At 40.7% G+C, this 22053-nt stretch overlaps 1 protein-coding gene across 1 annotated transcript in view; it reads left to right on the top strand.

Annotated features, from left to right (window-relative positions):
- Positions 1 to 11755, top strand: part of LOC136884016 (L-lactate dehydrogenase) — a 425048-nt gene extending 413293 nt beyond the window's left edge. Inside the window, exon 7 of the mRNA XM_067156016.2 lies at positions 11243 to 11755. Coding sequence (XP_067012117.1) covers positions 11243 to 11534 — 292 coding nt within the window. The 3' untranslated portion in view covers positions 11535 to 11755. The remainder of the gene's footprint in view (positions 1 to 11242) is intronic.
- Positions 11756 to 22053: the final 10298 nt, after the last annotated feature.

Here is a 22053-nt window from a genome sequence, read left to right on the forward strand (position 1 = left end):
AGGATTATAATTTTTATGAATAATTAAAGAATATATTCTCATACTTGATTATATTTTATTTACCTAAAATTCGTAGCTCATATTCCTAGGATGTTTTCAAGCCTGAAGGGCTAGAACTGTGGATTTTTGTCTTCATTTAATTTTTTCAGAGAGGATGATTACCTAGTTGTACTTCCTCTTAAAACAAAAATTCACGACCACCACCACCACCACTACCACCATGGACGTCAGTTCGTGAGACCTGCATCAGGACTGTACGGAGGCCAAACGCCATTATTGTTAGCATTCTAAATTGTAATCTTTCAAGAGTGGGGTGTCTAATCGTCCTGATTTAGATTGTTAAGTAGCAGGGCAGGGGTAGAAAGAAACCATCTCGGATAAATCAAAACGTCTGGTCATCTTTAGAGGAACTGTTCGAAAGTGAGTGTCCTGTCTACGAAAACAGAGAGGCCATACGAAAGTTGTTATTCATTTACTAAAAATTAAATTCAATTAATTAATTAATTCGAAGCTCTGTAAAAAATGTTATTTTTGTCTGTTGATATTCCCAATATTGTAACAAGAATGTGAGAGGCCTTGGATTAATTCGAGCTGAATTGGAAGACGCTTTACTACACTGTGACATATGCATCGCCTTAATTAAAACAAATATTCCATATATCAATGTCGTACGCCCACTTCAGGAATAACTCCAAGTTTCGTGTAAACGTCTGTGTTCTTCAACCTGAAGTTTTATCGAAAACTTCAGTTAAAATCTAAGAACTCGCGAATTTGAACGAGGAGGGTTATTAAAGCCTTTGCAGATGTATCTGACTCTAACAAGTGGATTTCTAACAAAACTGAATTATCCACATCTGAATAGATCACCTACCTTAAAATGAACGCAAACGTGGTGGCTGTCTGGACCACTCTAGGCAGATCCTTAGACGGTACCCGATGCAGACACTGCACCGAGAACGATTCGCTTGGACAGTCTTAGGATTCTATGATAGAAGAACATTACTACGTAATTCACGCCATCACATGACGTGTCTAAGATCGCTAATGCTTTGCGACGGAATGGGTGGCAATTGCACGAAGAAAGCCTATACGTTTCCTCAGATGGGTCTACTAAACGAGTTGATATAATTGCATATGGGATAATTATTGACCCTTCTGTCCGATTTGAGGTTGGTCTTCAATAAGCTGAGGAGGTGGATAAAGAAAAGGAAGATATCTATGGACCTACTATTAATTATTTCAAACACAGGTATAAGCTTAAATGCATTGATGCAGTAGGTCTACTTATACGAGCACGAGGTGCCAAACCTCTTGTTTTTGAGGAATTTTGAAAGAATTATCACATTCCAACTTCCGTACGAGATGAGATATTCACCATAGTGCTAAAGAAGAGGTGCTATACTTCTTGTTTTTAAGGAATTTTGAAAGAATTATCACATTTCAACTTCCGTACGAGATGAGATATTCACCATAGTACTAAAGATGAGGTGCTATACCTCTTGTGTTTGAGGAATTTTGAAAGAATTATCACATTAAAACTTCCGTACGAGATGAGATATTCACCATAGTACTAAAGATGAGGTGCTATACTTCTTGTGTTTGAGGAATTTTGAAAGAATTATCACATTAAAACTTCCGTACGAGATGAGATATTCACCATAGTGCTAAAGAAGAGGTGCTATACTTTTTGTTTTTAAGGAATTTTGAAAGAATTATCACATTTCAACTTCCGTACGAGATGAGATATTCACCATAGTACTAAATATGAGGTGCTATACCTCTTGTGTTTGAGGAATTTTGAAAGAATTATCACATTAAAACTTCCGTACGAGATGAGATATTCACAATAGTGCTAAAGAAGAGGTGCTATACTTCTTGTTTTTAAGGAATTTTGAAAGAATTATCATATCTCAACTTCCGTACGAGATGAGATATTCACCATAGTAGTAAAGAAGAGTTGTCAAATTCTGAATCACCATCTTAATCCACACCTCTTGGAGTTGTCTGAAATTTTACATCATATTATTATGTTTTAATATTGTAATTAAAATATTGTAATATTTATTATTACTGTGTTGTGGGTATACTGACTCATTTAGAGCTACATCCATTGGGAGGCAGTTTTGTGAATAAAATAAGAGATACTGCTTGTCGAACGTTATTACAGACTTCAAGATCTGATTCCTTCGTCTGAAAACTGTTCTTTTTGAGCGCTAGTAAAAGCTGTACTGAGAGCAGATAATCTCTTCACATTGATATCAAATGCCAGTCACTCAATGTGTATAAAGTGCACAAGACTTTGGCTAGTGCCTACAGCGTACATCTTAAACCGCCGTAATTTGAATACGATGAGAGAAGAGACCTGTAGGAAGGTGAGAAACAGGTTTACAGAACATAAAGAACGATAAGGAACCACAATCGCGTTTAGCGGAACGTGCCATTTCCAGAGGGCATGACACCAACGGTACCCAGTTGGGTAAGATCGAGCTTGGAGATCTCCCGCAACTCGCCGCTCAGCCAATTTGATGAAAGATGAAAGATATTTCCCGTCCTCAGTTTAGTGAGCTGTCCTTATGGCATGATACATTAACGAACGGATAAGAAAGGACCACCAGAGCAGCCTGATGACGTTACTGGATTCCAATCATTCCACGAACCAGTATATCTCAAGGAATCACAATTTGTATGGCGACCCTGGGACCCAGTGGAGTCTGACGTCGCTTCCAGTTACTAGTGAGATTTCTGTCTTTCATCTTTCCTATCCGATGTCTCTCTTGGTCATCTCTTGCTCTCTTCTGACTGCGCCCGTTTTGGTCAACTTGTTTTATGGTGTGATCTATCTTTCCCCATTAAGACTAACCGCGAACTATTGCATCTATTTACCAACTTCTTCTTCTTCGTGATACGTTTCTGCTTATGCAGTTCGTTCACAGATCCTCTTCCAATCTTCTCTTTTTCCCCACAGTCTATCGTTCATCATTGTCTCCCATTGTAATCCTCTACGATTTATTTCGTCCTTCACCTGATCCATCCATCTTGTTCGTGGTCTTCTAATTGGTCTTCTTCCAGATTTTGTCCATTCCAGAGCTCTTCTTGGTAATCTTTCTTGTCCCATTCTTTTGACGTGGCCGAACAATTTCAGCCTATTTCTCTCCATAGTTTCTTTTAGGGGGTTGATCTGTAGCGTATTTCGTATTGTTTCATTTCTTATCTTGTCCCTCCTCGTTTTACCCAAGATCCCTCGCAGAAAGCGCATCCCTGTGAAAATCTGCACTGCCTCAAATTACCGCTCGAGGTGGTAGAAAAAGGCAAACTGCTAATCTAATCGACCGGAATAACGATGATTAAGAATAGGATTGTAATTTTTAGGAATAAATAAAGAATATATTCTCAAACTTTATTATATTTTCTTTTCCTAAAATTCGTAGCCCATATCCTTAGGACGTTTTCAACATTTAGTTGCTTGTCTGAAGGGCTAGAACAGTGGATTTCTTCTGTTTTGTGGGGTTAACGATAAGGAATAACTTAATTTGGAAACAACATCCTGTTTATGTAATAGTATTGATCAGCCGACTTAGAGGAGTCTTATAATTTTCTGCATAGAGATCCTTCTATTATTCTTTCATACATTCTCACATAACGTGTATAATGTCCATACTAGGTCGTAAGTATGAAGATTTGAAACCACTGGAAGTTCCGCAGAAGAGAGCTATTAGGAACGTGTTACGAGTACCATATTTAACACCTACTAGAGTTCTTTACGAGCAGACTAGGATACTATCTTTTGAATTAGAGATTAAGGTGCATGTTGCTGTTTAGATATTTTCAAAAATGTTAGCAATTAGGTACATACAAAGCTTTTCATACAGTATAATAAAAATGTATTCCATCAGAATGGCACATGCAAAAATCTAAATTTTTATGCAGCTCTCAGTTAGGAACAGTAATTTATGGAACTGAGAGTCTGAAAAATCGTTTGTCTAAAATATAGAACGAACTGCCTCATGAAATCAAATATCCTTCAATTACTAATAAAATTAAACTAAATTTAAAATGTTTTGTCTAATTCTACGTGATTTAAAACATTTATTTTCCATGAATAACTAAAATCGTGTAACTATTTTTGTCAATAATTAGGTTATACTTCAGTTTGTTTCACTTTGTTCTAGTTTTTAGTTAATATTATTATCAGTATTATTGTAGTTTTTATTTTAATTTTCATCGAATCTTTTGATTTCTCGCCCGTCCTGATTTTTTTTCAATTTTATCATTTGTAGTTCCCTTCAAGTAATAAATAAACCAATTGTCAGTGAAATATCTGATAAAAATCGTTCTCATTTACGTTGAACACAGTTGGTAACAATAGTGAAAAGTCCAGTAATAACTTACCTCTCATCAAACTCTGTGCCAGATTTCATTTTTCTCCTCACCCTTTCAATCAATTGACTTGTCAATTCCCGTAGCCAGCGTACGTTACTTGCGTTTCTGACAGATTATACTGAGTATTCCCTTTTAAGGGTTCCCGACGTACATTTCTTTTAGCTTGCTTGTTCCACATTTTCTTTCATTGTCTCCCCATTTTCCACTTTATCGAAGTTTCTATCACAGAGTGGAAAAGCCTAACGATAGTTTCATATTTTACGGATACATTTGAGATTAACGAAGTTGCGACGTCCTTTATCTCTAGAGAGTGTGAAACTGAAGGTGTTTTTGACAATCTAGTGATTAATTGCAAAATTAAATAACTAACGATATAAAAGCTCATACATATACAAAAAATCAGATACGGTACATAGGTATTCATAACATATTCGAAGAATAGAACACCGAGCTCGATAGCTGCAGTCGCTTAAGTGCGGCCAGTATCCAGTATTCGGGAGATAGTAGGTTCGAACCCCACTGTCTGCAGCCCTGAAAATGGTTTTCCGTGGTTTCCCATTTTCACACCAGGCAAATGCTGGGGCTGTACCTTAATTAAGGCCACGGCCGCTTCCTTCCCACTCCTAGCCCTTTCCTGTCCCATCGTCGCCATAAGACCTATCTGTGTCGGTGCGACGTAAAGCAACTAGCAAAAAAAAAAAAATAGAACTTTCGGCATGGATTATTATTTATTTATTTATTTATTTATTTATTTATTTATTTATTTATTTATTTATTTATTTATTTATTTATTTATTTTATTTTATTTTATTTTATTTATGTAATCCGTTTACACTGCTGCGTTGGTTTTTCCCTGGAATCAACGAGGGATTTCACCTCTACTGCCTCAAGGGTAGTGTGCTAGAGCGTGAGACATTTGGTCGGGGATACAACTGGGTAGGAGGATCATTACCTCTCCCAGGCGGCTTCACCTGCTATGCTGCTATGCTATGCATGTGAGGGATGGGAAGATTCGAAGGGAGAGGCAAGGAGGAGGGAAGGAAGTGGCCGTGACCTTAAGTTAGGTATTATCCCAGCATTTGCCTGGAGAAGAAGAACCACGGAAACCCACTTCGAGGATGGCTGAGGTGGGAATCGAAGCCCCCCATCCCCATTCAGTTGACCTCCCGGGGCTTTGTGGGCCCCGTTCCAGCCCTCGTACCACTTTTCAAATTTTGTGGCAGAGCGGGGAATCGAACCCGCGGTGGCAGCTAAATACACTAACCACTACACCACAGCGGCGGACAGCACGGATATACACTGTTTTATTTTTACATTTATACTCTTCGGGCTCGTCTCCCAATATGTCGGCTGCCGATTGCATGGGAATAACACAATTAAGTCCTGTTGATATTGCACGCAGTCTGTGGTCAAATGTATTGCTGAGCAGACTGTACCTTTATTTACCATTGATCTGCATTTAAGGCTGTCACCCGAGTGGCAGATTCCCTCTCATTTGTTTACCCAGCTTGTTTTCCTTCTTTCTTTCTTTCTTTCTTTCTTAATCTGCGTACCCTCCAGGGTTGGCTTTTCCCTCGGACTCAGTGAGGGATCCCACCTCAACCGCCTCAAGGGCAATGTCCTGAAGCGTGAGACATTGGGTCGGAGGATACAACTGGGGAGGATGACCAGTACCTCGCCCAGGCGGCCTCACCTGCTATGCTGAATAGGGGCCTTGCGGGGGGATGGGATGATAGGAAGGGATGGACAAGGAAAAGGGAAGGAAGCGGCCGTGGCCCTAAGTTAGGTACCATTCCGGCATTTGCCTGGAGGAGGAGTGGGAAACCACGGAAAACCACTTCCAGGATAGCTGAAGTGAGAATCGAACCCGCCTCTACTCAGTTGACCTCCCGAGGCTGAGTGGTCCCCGTTCCAGCCCTCGTACCACTTTTCAAATTTCGTGGCAGAGCCGAGAAACGAACCCGGGCCTCCGGGGATGGAAGCTAATCACGCTAACCACTACACCACAGAGGCGGACCTAGCTTGTTTTATTAAGTGATTTCAAAGAAGTTAGAATCATCGACGCATCTCAGAGATTTTTGATTTCTTTTTCTTGGATTGTGATTCCTTATCCAAAGTTCATTTCCTGCCTGTTCTATAAAATCATTGAAAATGAGAGAGGACAAACTGCAGCCTTGTCTCACTCCTTCTACCGAGCTCGATAGCTGCAGTCGCGTAAGTGTGGCCACTATCCAGTATTCGGAAGATAGTGGGTTCGAACCCCACTGTCGGCAGCCCTCAAGGTGTTTTCTCGTGGTTTCCCTTTTCCACATCAGGCTGTACCTTGATTAAAGCCATGGTCGCTTCCTCCCCATTCCTAGTTATTCCTTGTCCTATCGCCATAAGACTTACAGTATCTGTGCCGGTGCGACGTAGAGCAACTTGTAAAAAAAAAAAAAATCTCACTCCTTTCTGGATAGCTACTTCTTTTCCATAGCCCTCGATTGTTATCACTGCAGCCTGATTTTTTTGTAACAGATTGTAGACATTCCTCTAGCCCGCCTGTGGCCATGGCGTGAAGTCTATATGGTCTGACAGCGAGGTTAGACGGTTCGAGTCCCGTTGCTTGCAAAAATTTTCACCATCAGAATGTTGGCCGGCAGGGTAGGGAAAGTGGTGGTATACAACTTCTAATCCCTAGATTGCGTCGCGCCCCAAAAAGCTTGGATTCATTTCCAAAACTCTCCTCAGTGTTCATATGGTGTGAAGGCATAGGACGCTGTTGATGGTGAGTCGTCCATCGGATGGAGACGTTAAGCCTTGAGCAGACCCCTTAGTGCTATTCGACAGGAGGAGGCTACAGTATGTGCCGGCCCCGTTTTTCACCCCTTCTCTTCCTGCTATCAAATATCACGCCCTTCATTTCATCTCATTAACTCCTCTAATGAGGTTGACGTCCGGTCGTAAACACTCGCTACGAAGTTTCATCTGCCTTTATACCCACCACGTAGAGAAGCGGAACGAGGGATTGGCATGCACAGTGGACAATCCTCCTTCCTCAGTATCTGATCCCGACCGTCTTCAGAATCTCAAATAGTTTGCTCCAGTCAACATTATCGAATGCGTTTTCTAAGCACCCTTTATGTCACTACCAATAATCTGGAAAAATTTAGATTTCTAATGGTGAAATTGAAGCTTCCGTGGCTCAGGCGGCAGCGCACCGGCCTCTCACCGCTGGGTTTCGTGGTTCAAATCCCAGTCACTCCATGTGAGATTTGTGGTGGACAAAGCGGAGGCAGGACAGGATTTTCTCCGGGTACTCCGGTTTTCCCTGTAATCTTCCATTCCAGCAAAACTCTCCACTATCACTTAATTGTATCTGTCAGTCGTAAATCATTGCCCTAGAAGAGTGCGACAGGCCTCGGCAGCCAGCACAATTCCTATCTTCGCCGCAAGTTGGGGGATTCATACATCCACATCCCTGACCCGGTCATTGACTGGAAAACAGGCTTTTTTCACTCCGGTTTTCCCTGTCATCTTTCATTCCATAAACACTCTCCAATATAATTTCATTTCAACTGTCAGTCATTAATCATTGCCCCAGAGGAGTGCGACAGGCTTCGGCACCCGGCACAATTCCTATCCTCGCCGCTAGATTGGGGGCTCCATTCATTCCATTCATGACCCGGTCGAACGCCTGGAAACAGGCTGTAGATTTTCATTGTCAATGATGATATTGAATGGATGTACGCAAACACGGGCTAACCATAATTTTCCTAAATTGGAGAAAAAGAGACTTTCTCACTGATGGAGAAAAAAAATGCATTTTTGGAGGATAAAATTAACATTTTTTGTTTTAATCTGAAATAAGTAACTTTATATTTAATATTGCCAAACAACTTTAGCCGTTGCCCGGTCAATGGCTAAATGGTTAGCGTGCTGGCCTTTGGTCACAGGGTTCCCGGGTTCGATTCCCGGCAGGGTCGGGAATGTTAACCATCATTGGTTAATTTCCCTGGCACGGGGGCTGGGTGTATGTGTTGTCTTCATCATCATTTCATCCTCATCACGACGCGCAGGTCGCTTACGGGAGTCAGATCGAAAGACCTGCACCTGGCGAGCCGAACCCGTCCTGGGATCTTCCGGCACTAAAAGCCATACGCCATTTCCATTTTATACTTTAGCCGTTTTATGATAATCATAACAGGGGTGGGATAAATTATATTCATTTGCAGCCACTTCATCATAATCCAGACCATTGAAGAAATGATAGCTGGTTGTCGTTATGGAGTAGGTGCCAGGGCACTAGAAGTAAGGTACTATTCCGGCATTTGTCTGGAAGAAATGCGGAGAAAACCAGAATTAAACCATACTCAGGATAGCCGCTGTCAACACCGGGATTCGAACCTCGGATGTTTGAACGTCGCAGCTCCTCAGCCCTCTCATTGAGCGCGAGTAAGCACGCTCAACCATGGAGGTGAATGGAACATAAAATACTGGGCTAGAACGTGAAAACACAAAATGGTTCGCACACATTTACTGTCTTCACCGAAGCTTTTTATTTCCCCTCAATTCACCTCTGTACAGGTAATTATTTTTTTGGGGTGGGGGTGGGGTTATGAATATGAACACAAGCATGTGAAATCAGGAACAACTATTATTGCTAACATTCCTATATAATAAGAATATTCACAGACAAACAGAACAATAACAGAGCTTGTTTTTCAAATACATTTTTGAAGGAGTCTTCTGTACGGAATTTTCGATAATATCAACAAGTAAACAGAAAAAATAAAACATGATTCATAAATACATATTTTGAAGGAATGTTTTGTGTAGGAAGCTATCAAAAATAATCTCAAGTAAAAAATTAGAACTTGCTTCATAAATGTATGTATGTTGAGTCCTCAGCCCTAAGGCTGGTTGGATCCTCAACAACTCTGCCATCAGCTGTCTTAGATGGCCTAGGCATCACTGAAGAAGCGTACTAAGTGAAATGAGGAGTGAGGTACTTTCCCGGTGCTTTCCTCACGCTTCATAAATGCATGTTCTTAATAAATGCCCTATTACTGTATATTGTGCATTTCTGATACGAAATGTGAAAAGATCTACCTGAACAGTCTCCATTAGGAAATGTAGTTATCTGAAGGAATTCCCGCTTTCTAATCTCATTTCTTGATATAAAACCTGCCGGGCTGAGTGGCTCAGACGGTTGAGGCGCTGGCCTTCTGACCCCAACTTGGCAACTTCGATCCTGGCTCAGTCCGGTGGTACTTGGTGCTCAAATACGTGCGCGTCATGTTGGTAGATTTACTGGCACATAAAAGAATTCCTGTGGGACTAAATTCCGGCACCTCGGCATCTCCGAAAACCAAAAAAGTTAATTAGTGGGACGTAAAGCCAATAACATATTATTATTATTATTATTATTATTATTATTATTATTATTATTATTATTATTATTATTATTATTATTATTATTATTATTAAACCATGTACCACCTTAACGCCTTAGCATCCTCCGAAGTACCAAAATCCACGTCTTAAGAGGACTTAACATCTAGGAAGAGATTTTTTTGGATGCCAAATGGTACTCTGTCCCCGCTAAGATCATTTTTGGAGGGACAAAAAACGCCTTGCCACCGCCCCCCCCCCCCCCACAAGTCTGCACCACTACCTCTGTGCGTAATGTAAGAATCACCACTAACCCATTTCGTTTTCTGCTTTTCTCTTTCCAAGTTTCTGACATTATTTTTACGCTTTTTTTTTTTTTTTTTTTTTTACTTTCATTGGTAGAACTCTGATTGAGTTCACATAAATCATCATCACCTTTAAAAGCAGAAGCCATCTCTATTTTGTTTGTAAACAGACAATGTGGTCTGTAATCATCATCATCATCCTTTCACCGTCTCCAGTCACCCGGGTTCAGTACAAGAGCACTCATCATCTTTGTCTATCCAAGTACATTTCTTCCTTCTCAACTTGGTGCCATTCCACTCCTCTTCCTTCCAGGACCTGATTTACTTGACTGATCCACCGTTTCCGTGGTCTGCCTCTAGGTCTTTTGCCTTCCAGTTCCTTTTCTACCCATTTTCTTCCTGTTCTTATTTGATCCATCCTTTTTACACGGCCACACCATCTGAGCCTTGATGTTCTTACATTTTTGCTTAGCGACTATTTTACTTGTGTGTTATGACGGATTTCTTCATTTCGGATCTTATCTCTTCTTGTTTTCTGAAGCATTGACCTCAGGAACAATTAATTTAAATTAATTTATTGCACTGAATACTCTTCTAAAGCAATGCATTATTCAAATGAAAATAATATCTACATTTTGTATTCCATTTTGAATTAACATCGTGCCAAAACGGACATATATCTTGGACTATCAAATTCCGTAGTGTTTGCTACCCTGCCGATACTGTGGTGCCATCATATGTGAACTTTTAGTAACAATCAGTTAGCCCGATTTTACAATTCTGTCGAGATGATTTATTTCTTTATAGGTAATTAATTCTCTGTTGGTAGCCCAATTCAGTCAATGTAGTTTATATCATTAACAGTAGGTGGTAGCATCTAACTCAATTTTCACAAATTTGATGGTTTGCCTGTTTTTGCGTGCATTCATTCAATTAATGAAATCGGTTTGGTGTCTTCCGAGATTAGCATGCATATACATACAAACTCACAAAATTTCTTCCTTTATAATACAGTATTATACTTGAGGACAAGAAGACATACATTAGATTTTATATAGGAAGGAATAATGATTGTGAAACATCAGTAATGACTTGATTATTGAATATTGTATTTCCAGTAATCACATCAATTCAATACGAATTTTATTTCTAGATTAGCTAACGATGGTTGATTGCTTTTTCAGCGCTTACGAGGTGATCAAGCTCAAAGGTTACACATCGTGGGCGATTGGTCTAAGCGTTGCCAATATAGCCCAAGCGATATTGGGCAACTCGCTGTCCGTAATGCCCGTATCTACTTACATCAAGGGCTGCAAGCATGGCATGGACAAGGAAGTGTTTCTCTCTCTGCCTTGCGTGCTGGGAGAAAATGGCGTTACTCACATCATCAAACAACCGCTGACGGAGGAGGAGAAGGCACAGCTGCACCGCTCTGCTAACATGATGTACGAAATACAGTCGGGTCTCTCATGGTAAACTCTTTCCTACCCAATGGTAACCATTTCGTTTGAAACTTCCATTTCTAGTTCTCTCGTAAGAGAATTATACTTTTCCTTCCTAACCACCATCACCACTTATAAGAAATTGCACAGAAACGGGGATCACCGGCATAGAATAACACGTACTAACATTTTTATCCCTTTTTAATAGGAAATTGCAATTTTATTTCATTTTTAGAAATGTTGTTTGTTACCTTCTCTGTGCTTCCTAGTTCATAGCGGATAGCGTTCCACAGACGTGCATTCTGGCTTATAGAACTCTTGTTTCTTAAAATAGTTTTAACAAGAGAGCATGGATCTGTTTATCAATACACTTTACACAGCGACATCTGGAGCAAAGAGAAGGTTTCAGCATATTCTTTTTATACTCACATTTGAAACAGAATTTTAATGCGAGAGCTACTCCTCTTTAAAAGTCTGCCGTAGGGCATCCTGTAGTTATGTCTTTTCATACTTTTCTGTCCGTTGTCTGTGGAACATGATTGATTGTCCTCGACGTAGTTTCCATATAACCTTGGCCAGTTCTGCCTGCCCTCTGGTTCCCGTGAATCACTTTGATGTAGGAGTAGCTCAACAGTAATCGTTGGCCACAAGTGGTGTGCAGTTGAGGTAATTTCAGAGCAATTTTGTCTCCTATACGGGCATTTCATGATTGCCGCAGTTTTCCTGTGTTTATTAAGAACACAAAGAAACAATGAAAACTATTCCTTGACTTCGAAATTACACTTTCATTTATTTCAGATAAAATTGTACCTCATTTACCTCTTATGTATTATTATAATAATATTGTCCTGGGCTATACAATATTTGTTTTAAGAATATTGTATGCTGCAATGAAACTTTTTGCTACACCATATTTTTGTACTTATTCTACACTGTGTTTTGTTATTTCAAATCTTGTATTATTAGACCAAATAATATATTTTTCTGCTGTTCATGTGGATTTTGTTATTTAAAGAAAAGCTTATTATCATGTTAAAAATTGAAGAGTGAAAATGGAAAAGAGTGAAAGTTCCACAATGGTAAATTGTCTTTTTTTGCTGGGAATTGTCTAATAATAATAATAATAATAATAATAATAATAATAATAATAATAATAATAATAATAATTTCGTGTGGCTATTTCTAGCCGGGTGCAGCCCTTGTGAGGCAGACCCTCCGATGAGGGATGGCGGCATCTCCCATGCGTAGGGTAGTGTTATGTGTGGTGTGTGATTTGCAGGGATGTTGGGGACAGTACGAGTACCCAGTCCTCGAGCAGAGGGAATTAACCATTTAAGGTTAAAATCTTCGACCCGGCCGGGAATCGAACCCGGGACCCTCTGGATCAAAGGCCAGCGCGCTAACCATTTAGCCATGGAGCCGGACTCGGAATTGGCTGAAAGGACCATACGACGTACCATTATGAAGGCTGGAAGTCTGGAAATTCGTATTGTACATCGTCAGACTTCAGCCTTCGCAATGGTACGCCGTAGGTACTTTCAGCCAATTCCGAGCAAAAAAAGACAGTTCAACATTGTGGCACTTAAACCCTTTTCCATTTATTGAATGTTTGGAAGATGATCGAAGAGAATTTTTTATTATATCACGTCATTTGCTGCACTGCTAACAGGATGAAGGTAATTTTAAATCTAAGATAACTAAGAAATTGTACTTCAGGAACAGATCAGATTGTTTACGTTTCAATTCAAACATTTACGACCCACAATTGTATATTCATTCATCATCAATCCCCTTAGCTGCCTCTGTGGATCAGTGGTAGAATGTCGGCCTCCAGATCCCAAGATAGCGGGTTCAAACCCGACAGAGAAGTGGAATTTTTGAAGGGTACTAAAAGTCCATTCGATCCTCCATGTCTCTAGTGACATATTCGGTGTTTACCTGACAAAATTCATTAAAAACTCAGTCATAGACCCCCAGGAAAGATTCGGTTTAGTAGGCCTGGATTAAAACGGAACGTCGAAATTCCTCCCTTATCGTCTTCCAAGTTCTTCTGTCTTCCCGGCAGTTCTCATCCGCTATGGCTACCTTAAGGGCACCCGGAAGGGGCTATGTCTGCCATGTTAAAATGGGCGTTTTTAAGGAACATTTTCTCATAAAGTTATGAACCAAGGAAATTTTTTTTGTATACATATTTATTAGACCATCGCACGTAGATAGACATCACTTTTTAATATCTTCTGTTTTTTTTTAAATATACATTTTTTTTTTTTTTGCTATTGGCTTTACGTCGCACCGACACAGATAGGTCTTATGGCGACGATGGGATAGGAAAGGGCTAGGAGTTGGAAGGAAGCGGCTGTGGCCTTAATTAAGTTACAGCCCCAGCATTTGCCTGGTGTGAAAATGGGAAACCACAGAAAACCATCTTCAGGGCTGCCGATAGTGGGATTCGAACCTACTATCTCCCGGATGCGAGCTCACAGCCGCTTGCCTCTACGCTCACGGCCAACTCGCCCGGTAATATACATTTTTAAGTGAACATCAAAATTTTAGGTTCTAAAAGGAGACATTTTGTTCCATAATTCAGAAATTGTACCTTTGATTTTAAAAATCTCGTGTTAAAATACGTAGAATGATTAGTTACATACCACCTACAAGTTTGGTTAATGTGCGTTCAGTGGTATCCGAATAAATGCTCCTTAAATACACAAAAAACTACTTTTCAGGAAACGAGCCTCAAAGTTCCTTATGCATTCCACATTCGTACAGAGGATCATCTGGGTTCTCTTCCATCTCAACTTGTAATCTATTTACACTTCCTTTCTTCTGTCTTCCAAGCTTCACCATATCCCTTTCTGATGCATCTGCTTTCCTTTTTCTTTATCTATAATTGACATTCGTTTCAGTGTTGTGCTCTAGAGGTACCGGCATACGAAGTCTTTGTAGAACTTCGCTCTTCGAGATATTGCCCCCATTGTATATTGCCACGGCATCATAAACACTAAAGTGGAGTGTTTTTATACTCACAATTTCTCTCTTGGGTACCCGAGTCCAGATCAAATGATTTAAGCATTCGTTAGGGTTTTGGGTTTTACCGAGAAGGCATTTCCGCAGGAGTTTTTCATAGGATAAGTCTCTGAAGACTGGCCTTATGGGTTCCGCGACTGCATATGGGAGACTGTGCTTGTGGTTGTGGTCGCAGTTTCCTTCATTTTTGTGGTATTTGCACCACGTGTCCTCCCCTTTTGGTAACAAACCATGCTGTAGTTGTTCATTCTGCATCTTTTTTGTAGTCAATTGGGGAACACACATTTGCACACTCACTTGTATCGTTCGGAAGAACAACAGTGATTTTCCTCTTTCCCACATTCTTGCGCACCTTGAAAATCCTATTACTATGTCTACGCATCTTGTTCAATGTATAAAACCAAACGAAAAAAAAGCAGCTGAATACTGTTGTAAAAGAAGCCACCAAAACAAACAATAAACACATGCAGTTATGTTCTCAATCATTCTGCCGTCCAGGTTGGCCAACAATTGAAAGTTGCACTTTCCTGCAGCAGGGATATCCTCTCGCAGAAAATGACCACGTTCTGAAACATAAAAACCTTCACAGAGTCTTTGTCACCGCTTACAAATGGAAAGTAATGTTATGTCACATCAGTTCGAGGACATGTCACGCCCGACATCTGGAGCACTCCAGGTAATATAAAAATTAACACCCTTTCAAACGTCGCAGAGGTCTGAAACAAAAAGTATTCGAAAGAAGAAAGTCACAGGTATATAAAACTGCAAAAAAATAAAAAATGAAATTTTTTCGGTTTCACCCCTTCCGGGTGCCCTTAACCACCGTTAAATCAGCCACTGATGGATTTCGCCCTCGTGTTGCCATTCGGCAGTTGCGTTCCCTGGGCCAAAAGTTCAGGCGTTGTTGTAGATTAAATTACTGGATTAAATATAAGCCTACACATTTCGCCTTTCGTTCTCCCACCACCACAATCACGCCCCACCCCCGCCTCGAACACTATTTCTTTTACCAGATTGTTCAGATCACAAAATGAATTAATGTACCTAAGAGAAATACATGGAATAAAAATAAGAAAAATCTGTAGAGAATTACGATTTTCTTTCAGAGGTGAAATGCGTACTTCGGCAATTTCAGTCACTTCACCATTGTAAAATTTTACATACCATTATTATAATAATAATGTAATATTGCAAACCTAAAGTACAGGACATTAACAAATCACCGTCGGCAGCCCTAAAATCGCTGGCAATGGTCTGCCACCGTCAATCACCTGTTTCTTTTCACCGTGAGCAAGTGATGATAAACTAATGTTTAATCATTGTTTTACTATGCTTTCTTTACCCATATTGAAACATAAAACACTCGCGCGGAACTCGAAAACAAAAATCAACACAAAGCGTTGGAAACTGGAACAACACTTTGGTCAGGTTTAGCAAGCACAAGACAAGAGGAATGAGAGCGTATGCACGCATGCGCGATTCCAGGGAGTGAAGCTGCCGAGTCGTCGGAAACAGAACCAACTCCTTGGCGGCGCGGCGTGGCAGACGGTTCCGGACGGAACAACGAACCATAATGAAGGAAACACACATTATAATATAACATTACATTTAAACAAATAAAATAATGTTTAAAATAATTTTTCTTTCGATTTTGTTTGGGCGTTGACACACAAATTACAAACCCTGTGAAAACGCCACTGCCATTAGACTGTGCCCATAGTTTTTCGTGACCCGAGCACGGAGGTCAGCCCTCTTGCCACACCAGTTGCAAGATGGTTGACAATATGTAAATAATGACTGTGAGACGGGCTGAGTAGCTCAGACGGTTGAGGCGCTGGCCTTCTGACCCCAACTTGGCAGGTTCGATCCTGGCTCAGTCCGGTGGTATTTGAAGGTGCCCAAATACGTCAGCCTCACTTCGGTATATTTACTGGCACGTAAAAGAACTCTTGTGGAACAAACTTTCGGCACCTCGGTGTCTCCGAAAACCGTAAAAGTAGTTAGTGGGACGTAAAGCAAATAGCATTATTATTATTTATTATTAATTAGTTACTTATTATTAATAATGATTGATAATAATATTAATTATTTAAAACATTAATATTAATTGTTAAGGAGAGCGGTTTTCTACAGCTCATACTATAAGGAAAGATAGAAGGCAAACCAGGAGCTGGTATACCACCGATGTCATGGCTCCAAAACATTAAAGACTGGACTTGCATCAACAACATCGAGCAACTCTTCAAGTTAGCTAAAGAAAGGTAGTGTTGGCTACTGAATGAATGATTCGAAGCAGTGTATCGATTCATTTAAGTGTCCGAGTGAATCGATTCACAGGAACGGCGAGCTCACGGCACACGATTCAGCTTACTCCCAGCGAACAGTGCTGAGTGGCGCACTCACTGGATGTTGACGGGGAGCCGAGCTTCCGCTGCAGCGAGACACTGAATCATGGCACATCGAAAGAATCGTGAACGAGCGCGGCTCAGTGAGACACATGATACACACGGCTCCTTATCGGCTCACTGGACACGCGGAGAGCCGAGCTTCCGCTGCAGCGAGACACTGAATCATGGCACATCGAAAGAATCGTGAACGAGCGCGGCTCAGTGAGATACATGATACACACGGCTCCTTATCGGCTCACTGGACACGCGGAGAGCCGAGCTTCCGCTGCAGCGAGACATACATTGAGCCATCCTACACTGAAAGAATCGTATGCTATAATGGACTCTCGAGCTCAGCTCATTTGAAAATAATACCCATTTGCATTCACTGTCCTCTTCTTACAGGGAGGTTTAAATAATAGATGGATTTATTTGCAGTGTTAAAACGGTAGTCACAGCATAATTCTGAAGTAGCTAGTAAGTAGGTAGGCTATTAGGTTATACTATTTATTAGTTTAATGAATCTTAGTATTATAACTTAGTTGACATTTGACAGTTAAACTCGACTCCAGCCTGCCCTATGACTATGAGTCATGCACATGAGTCATGACCACTCAAAAGTACCTGTTTTATATTTTGGAAGAACGGCTCAGTATTCTCTCAGTTCATATGTCACATCGTTGCACAAGACTTCAATCATATATGGACAGACGCAATAACAGTATGTTGAATCAGAAAACCAGCGGGCTACTGTACATCTCGGGTAGCCTATACAAAATATGACGATTTAAAAAATCCTCAGCTGATAGAAAAATATTTTTTTTTTAAATGACTGAGCGAGTTGTCGTGCGGTTAATATAGCGTGGCTATGCGCTTGCATTCGGGGGATGGTGGGTTCGAATCCCACCGACGGCAGCCGTTAAGATGGTTTTTCCGTAGTTTCCCCATTTTCACACCAGGAAATGCTGGGACTGTACCTTAATTCAGGCCAGGGCTGCTACCTTCCTAATCCTAACCTTCCCCACCCTACGTTGCCGGAAACCTTCGATGTATTAGAGTAACTAGCATTTTTTCTAAGAAAGGAGTTCATAGTATGAAGACCAGATGGCAGCTGCGAGCACTGAATGCTGTTGCTGCTGTCTTACCGGCACATACTACACAGATGCAGTAGGAGCGGTGACCAATGAGCCGTGAATCGGATCACTGTATCGATTCAGTAACGTGAACGGAATCAAATGAATCGATTCAGTAAAATGAATCGAATGTCCCATCACTAAAGAAAGGGGAGCTTTGTCCTGGGTGATAGCCAATGTCTGTGGGACGGGACATGGCACTAGAAGAAGAAGAAGAAGATATGCTCAGAAAAAAAGAGATGACACGGACAGAAATTTAACTCAGTTTGGGGACCTCCATCCCGATCCCCATCTTGTAATGTTTTTCGCCCACAGTAATGACATGAAAACTAACATTCGTCAGTGTGAATTTTTTTGTAAATAATAGGTTTATTATTATTATTATTATTATTATTATTATTATTATTATTATTATTATTATTATTATTATTATTATAGTAATTCATTGTATTTTAACCTCTTCGTAGGTGTTATATAATTGTGCCTAGGAAGCAAAATGTTCATTTATATTGTGTATTATAATACATATTTTATGTACGTAGGATAGCATAGTAATTTGTTTCAGTTTCTTTTTTCATTTCTTCAATATATTCATGTTTTTATTTTATGTTATTTATGTATTTTGTTACCTCTACTACAGTGGTAACACCAAACAAGGCACAAACACCGTAAAAGGGGGAAGGTAAGAGTACAATACACAATATAAGAAAACACTACACACTTGGAAAAACAGTAACTAGCCTTTACGCGGATCTCCAACAAAACAAGTACGTACTAACAGTAGGGCCAACTAGTGAACGACAAAACGGGAAGATGGAAGGGCTGGGAACCTACCAAAGGCATGGACATGGCTTAGATAGCGGATTCCGAAATGAATCACCGTGATCCTTAGTTTTAAAAATATTATTTACAAGATAATTCTACATATACATTCCAAGTTATGAGCTATAAGTTCAGTGATATACACAGGTTGTTCGTAGCAGTGTAAATTCAAAATTACAAATCAACTGTACATCTAGTGACCAAGGAAATACTATTAAACTACAATATACATATTTTAGTGAAACAAAACGGGAATGACTCGGAAACGAACAGGTAAGTCTAGCAGAAAAACTAAGGCGTCATAAGTAACTAATTTGGTGAATCTAGGCGAAGTTAGGGCAGACTCCTGTATGAAAACCAAATCGGAACATTCCGGAATTTTTAGCAGGAACGGAATTCAAGAGTGCTTACCCGAGGAGTGTGCCATCCCGAAAACCGGAGGGACGACATCCAGAAAGGCTGCTCGCAGACATAAACCGAGACCGACAGAATTCAGGATACAGAATTTATTCGAACACTACCTCGCTCACTATATATAGGAATTACTGGCCTTGGAGGCAACCAATCAGCGTGCACGTGTTCCCTATCGCCACCTAGACTCACCAATCACAACCTTACTTTCGATCGAGAACTTAGCCTAACATTCTAGAATACGCACGATCGCGAAAGTTGTATTTTTCCAGAATAAACAGAACACACTTTCTAGAACACATACCAACAAAGTAACACACCCAGTACAAACGTTATGTAACTTTCTAGTAGTGTTGGCTACTGAATGCATGATTCGAAGCAGTGTATCGATTCATTCATGTGTCCGAGTGAATCGATTCACAGGAAAGGCGAGCTCACGGCACACGATTCAGCTTACTCCCAGCGGACAGTGCTGAGTGGCGCACTCACTGGACGTTGACGGGGAGCCGAGCTTCCGCTGCAGCGAGACACTGAATCATGGCACATCGAAAGAATCGTGAACGAGCGCGGCTCAGTGAGACACATGATACACACGGCTCCTTCGGCTCACTGGACACGCGGAGAGCCGAGCTTCCGCTGCAGCGAGGCATACAGTGAATCACGGCACATCGAAAGAATCGTGAACGAGCGCGGCTCAGTGAGACACATGATACATACGGCTCCTTATCGGCTCACTGGGCACGCGGAGAGCCGACCTTCCGCTGCAGCGAGACATACAGTGAGACATGCTAGACTGAAAGAATCGTATGCTATAATGGACTCTCGAGCTCAGCTCATTTGAAAATAATACCCATTTGCATTCACTGTCCTCTTCTTACAGGGAGGTTTAAATAATAGATGGATTTATTTGCAGTGTTAAAAAGGTAGTCACAACATAATTCTGAAGTAGCTAGTAAGTAGGTAGGCTATTAGGTTATACTATTTATTAGTTTAATGAATCTTAGTATTATAACTTAGTTGACATTTGACAGTTAAACTCGACTCTAGCCTGCGCTATGACTATGAGTCATGCTCATGACCACTCAAAAGTACCTGTTTTATATTGGGAAGAACGGCTCAGTATTCTCTCAGTTCATATGTCACATCGTTGCACAAGACTTCAATCATATGTGGACAGACGCAATAACAGTATGTTGAATCAGAAAACCAGCGGGCTACTGTACATCTCGAGTAGCCTATACAAAATATGACGATTTAAAAAAATCCTCAGCTGACAGAAAAATACTTTTAAAAAAAGACTGAGCGAGTTGTCGTGCGGTTAATATCGCGTGGCTATGCGTTTGCATTCGGGGGATGGTGGGTTCGAATCCCACCGTCGGCAGCCGTTAAGATGGTTTTTCCGTAGTTTCCCCATTTTCACACCAGGAAATGCTGGCTCTGTACCTTAATTCAGGCCATGGCTGCTACCTTCCTAATCCTAACCTTCCCCACCCTACGTTGCCGGAAACCTTCGATGTATTAGAGTAACTAGCATTTTTTCTAAGAAAGGAGTTCATAGTATGAAGACCAGATGGCAACTGCGAGCACTGAATGCTGTTGCTGCTGTCTTACCAGCACACACTACACTGATGCAGTAGGAGCGGTGACCAATGAGCCGTGAATCGGATCACTGTATCGATTCAGTAACGTGAACGGAATCAAATGAATCGATTCAGTAAAATGAATCGAATGTCCCATCACTACTTTCTAGATCTTTCCAGGAACTATAGACAGAATTCTACTATTTACAAATGCCTAATGTTACAACATTATACAGTACAGGTTAGGTCATTAAATTATCTTATGCTCTACAAATAACAGTACAGGTTAGGTCATGATAAATAAAACATTATATGATACTTCGCCAATAAAGTCTTAAAAAAATTTACATTCCACTCATCCTACATAGTTCACTTGTAACATCTTCAATATATTCATGTTTTTATTTTATGTTATTTATGTATTTCACTGGTTAAGTGTAAGACAGGTACACGGTCCCTAATGTTGCCACTTACAATAAACCATATGTATCCATCGCGTTCATAAATTTAAATGCCCGGGCTAGATTCTCACTCCCAACGGAAATGAAGGGAAGGCATTAACATAGAGGGTGAGGGGGATGCAGATGGCCTTCAGATTATGCCACGAGACCTACAAGTCCAAGACCAGCCCCATTCAAGCCAAATTACAACATTACTGCATAGTGGTCATGACGGAGTGTCTTCATGTAGCAGAAACACTGACAAAATTGAAAGACTGAGGCCTTGAGAAGAAAGAATGATTCCTTCAAAAAAATCATGGGTCCAGAAAAGTCGCACAAGGACCAACATACTTTCCGGTTGAGATTGAACCAGGAACTCTACAAAACCATCGAAAAAATTACGATGACGATGGGAAGAAGGAGACTGAGTCTTTACATTGAAAGGATGAATCAAGAGAGAGACTGACCAAAAGAATACTCCTGTAAGAGAAGTGAGAAACACAGCTTACACAGGTGTACAAAGACCTAGCAGAAGTAGGTCTGTAGCAGGAAGAGGTACAGTACAGGACAGAAAAGCACTTAGGTAAAAGTTTGCTGAAATGAGGAATGAACCCGAAAAGTCACTGGCCAAGCTACGGAACATCTCGGTGGAAAAGCGAGAAAGGAGAAGCCAAAGAAAAGGATCACTTTCCCCTGTGGGTGGGCCTGGTAGAATAACACCCACGGTATCCCCCGTCTGTCGTAAGAAGCGAC

Source organism: Anabrus simplex, chromosome 12, assembly GCF_040414725.1.
Source record: "Anabrus simplex isolate iqAnaSimp1 chromosome 12, ASM4041472v1, whole genome shotgun sequence".
Classification (NCBI taxonomy): Eukaryota; Metazoa; Arthropoda; class Insecta; order Orthoptera; family Tettigoniidae; genus Anabrus; species Anabrus simplex.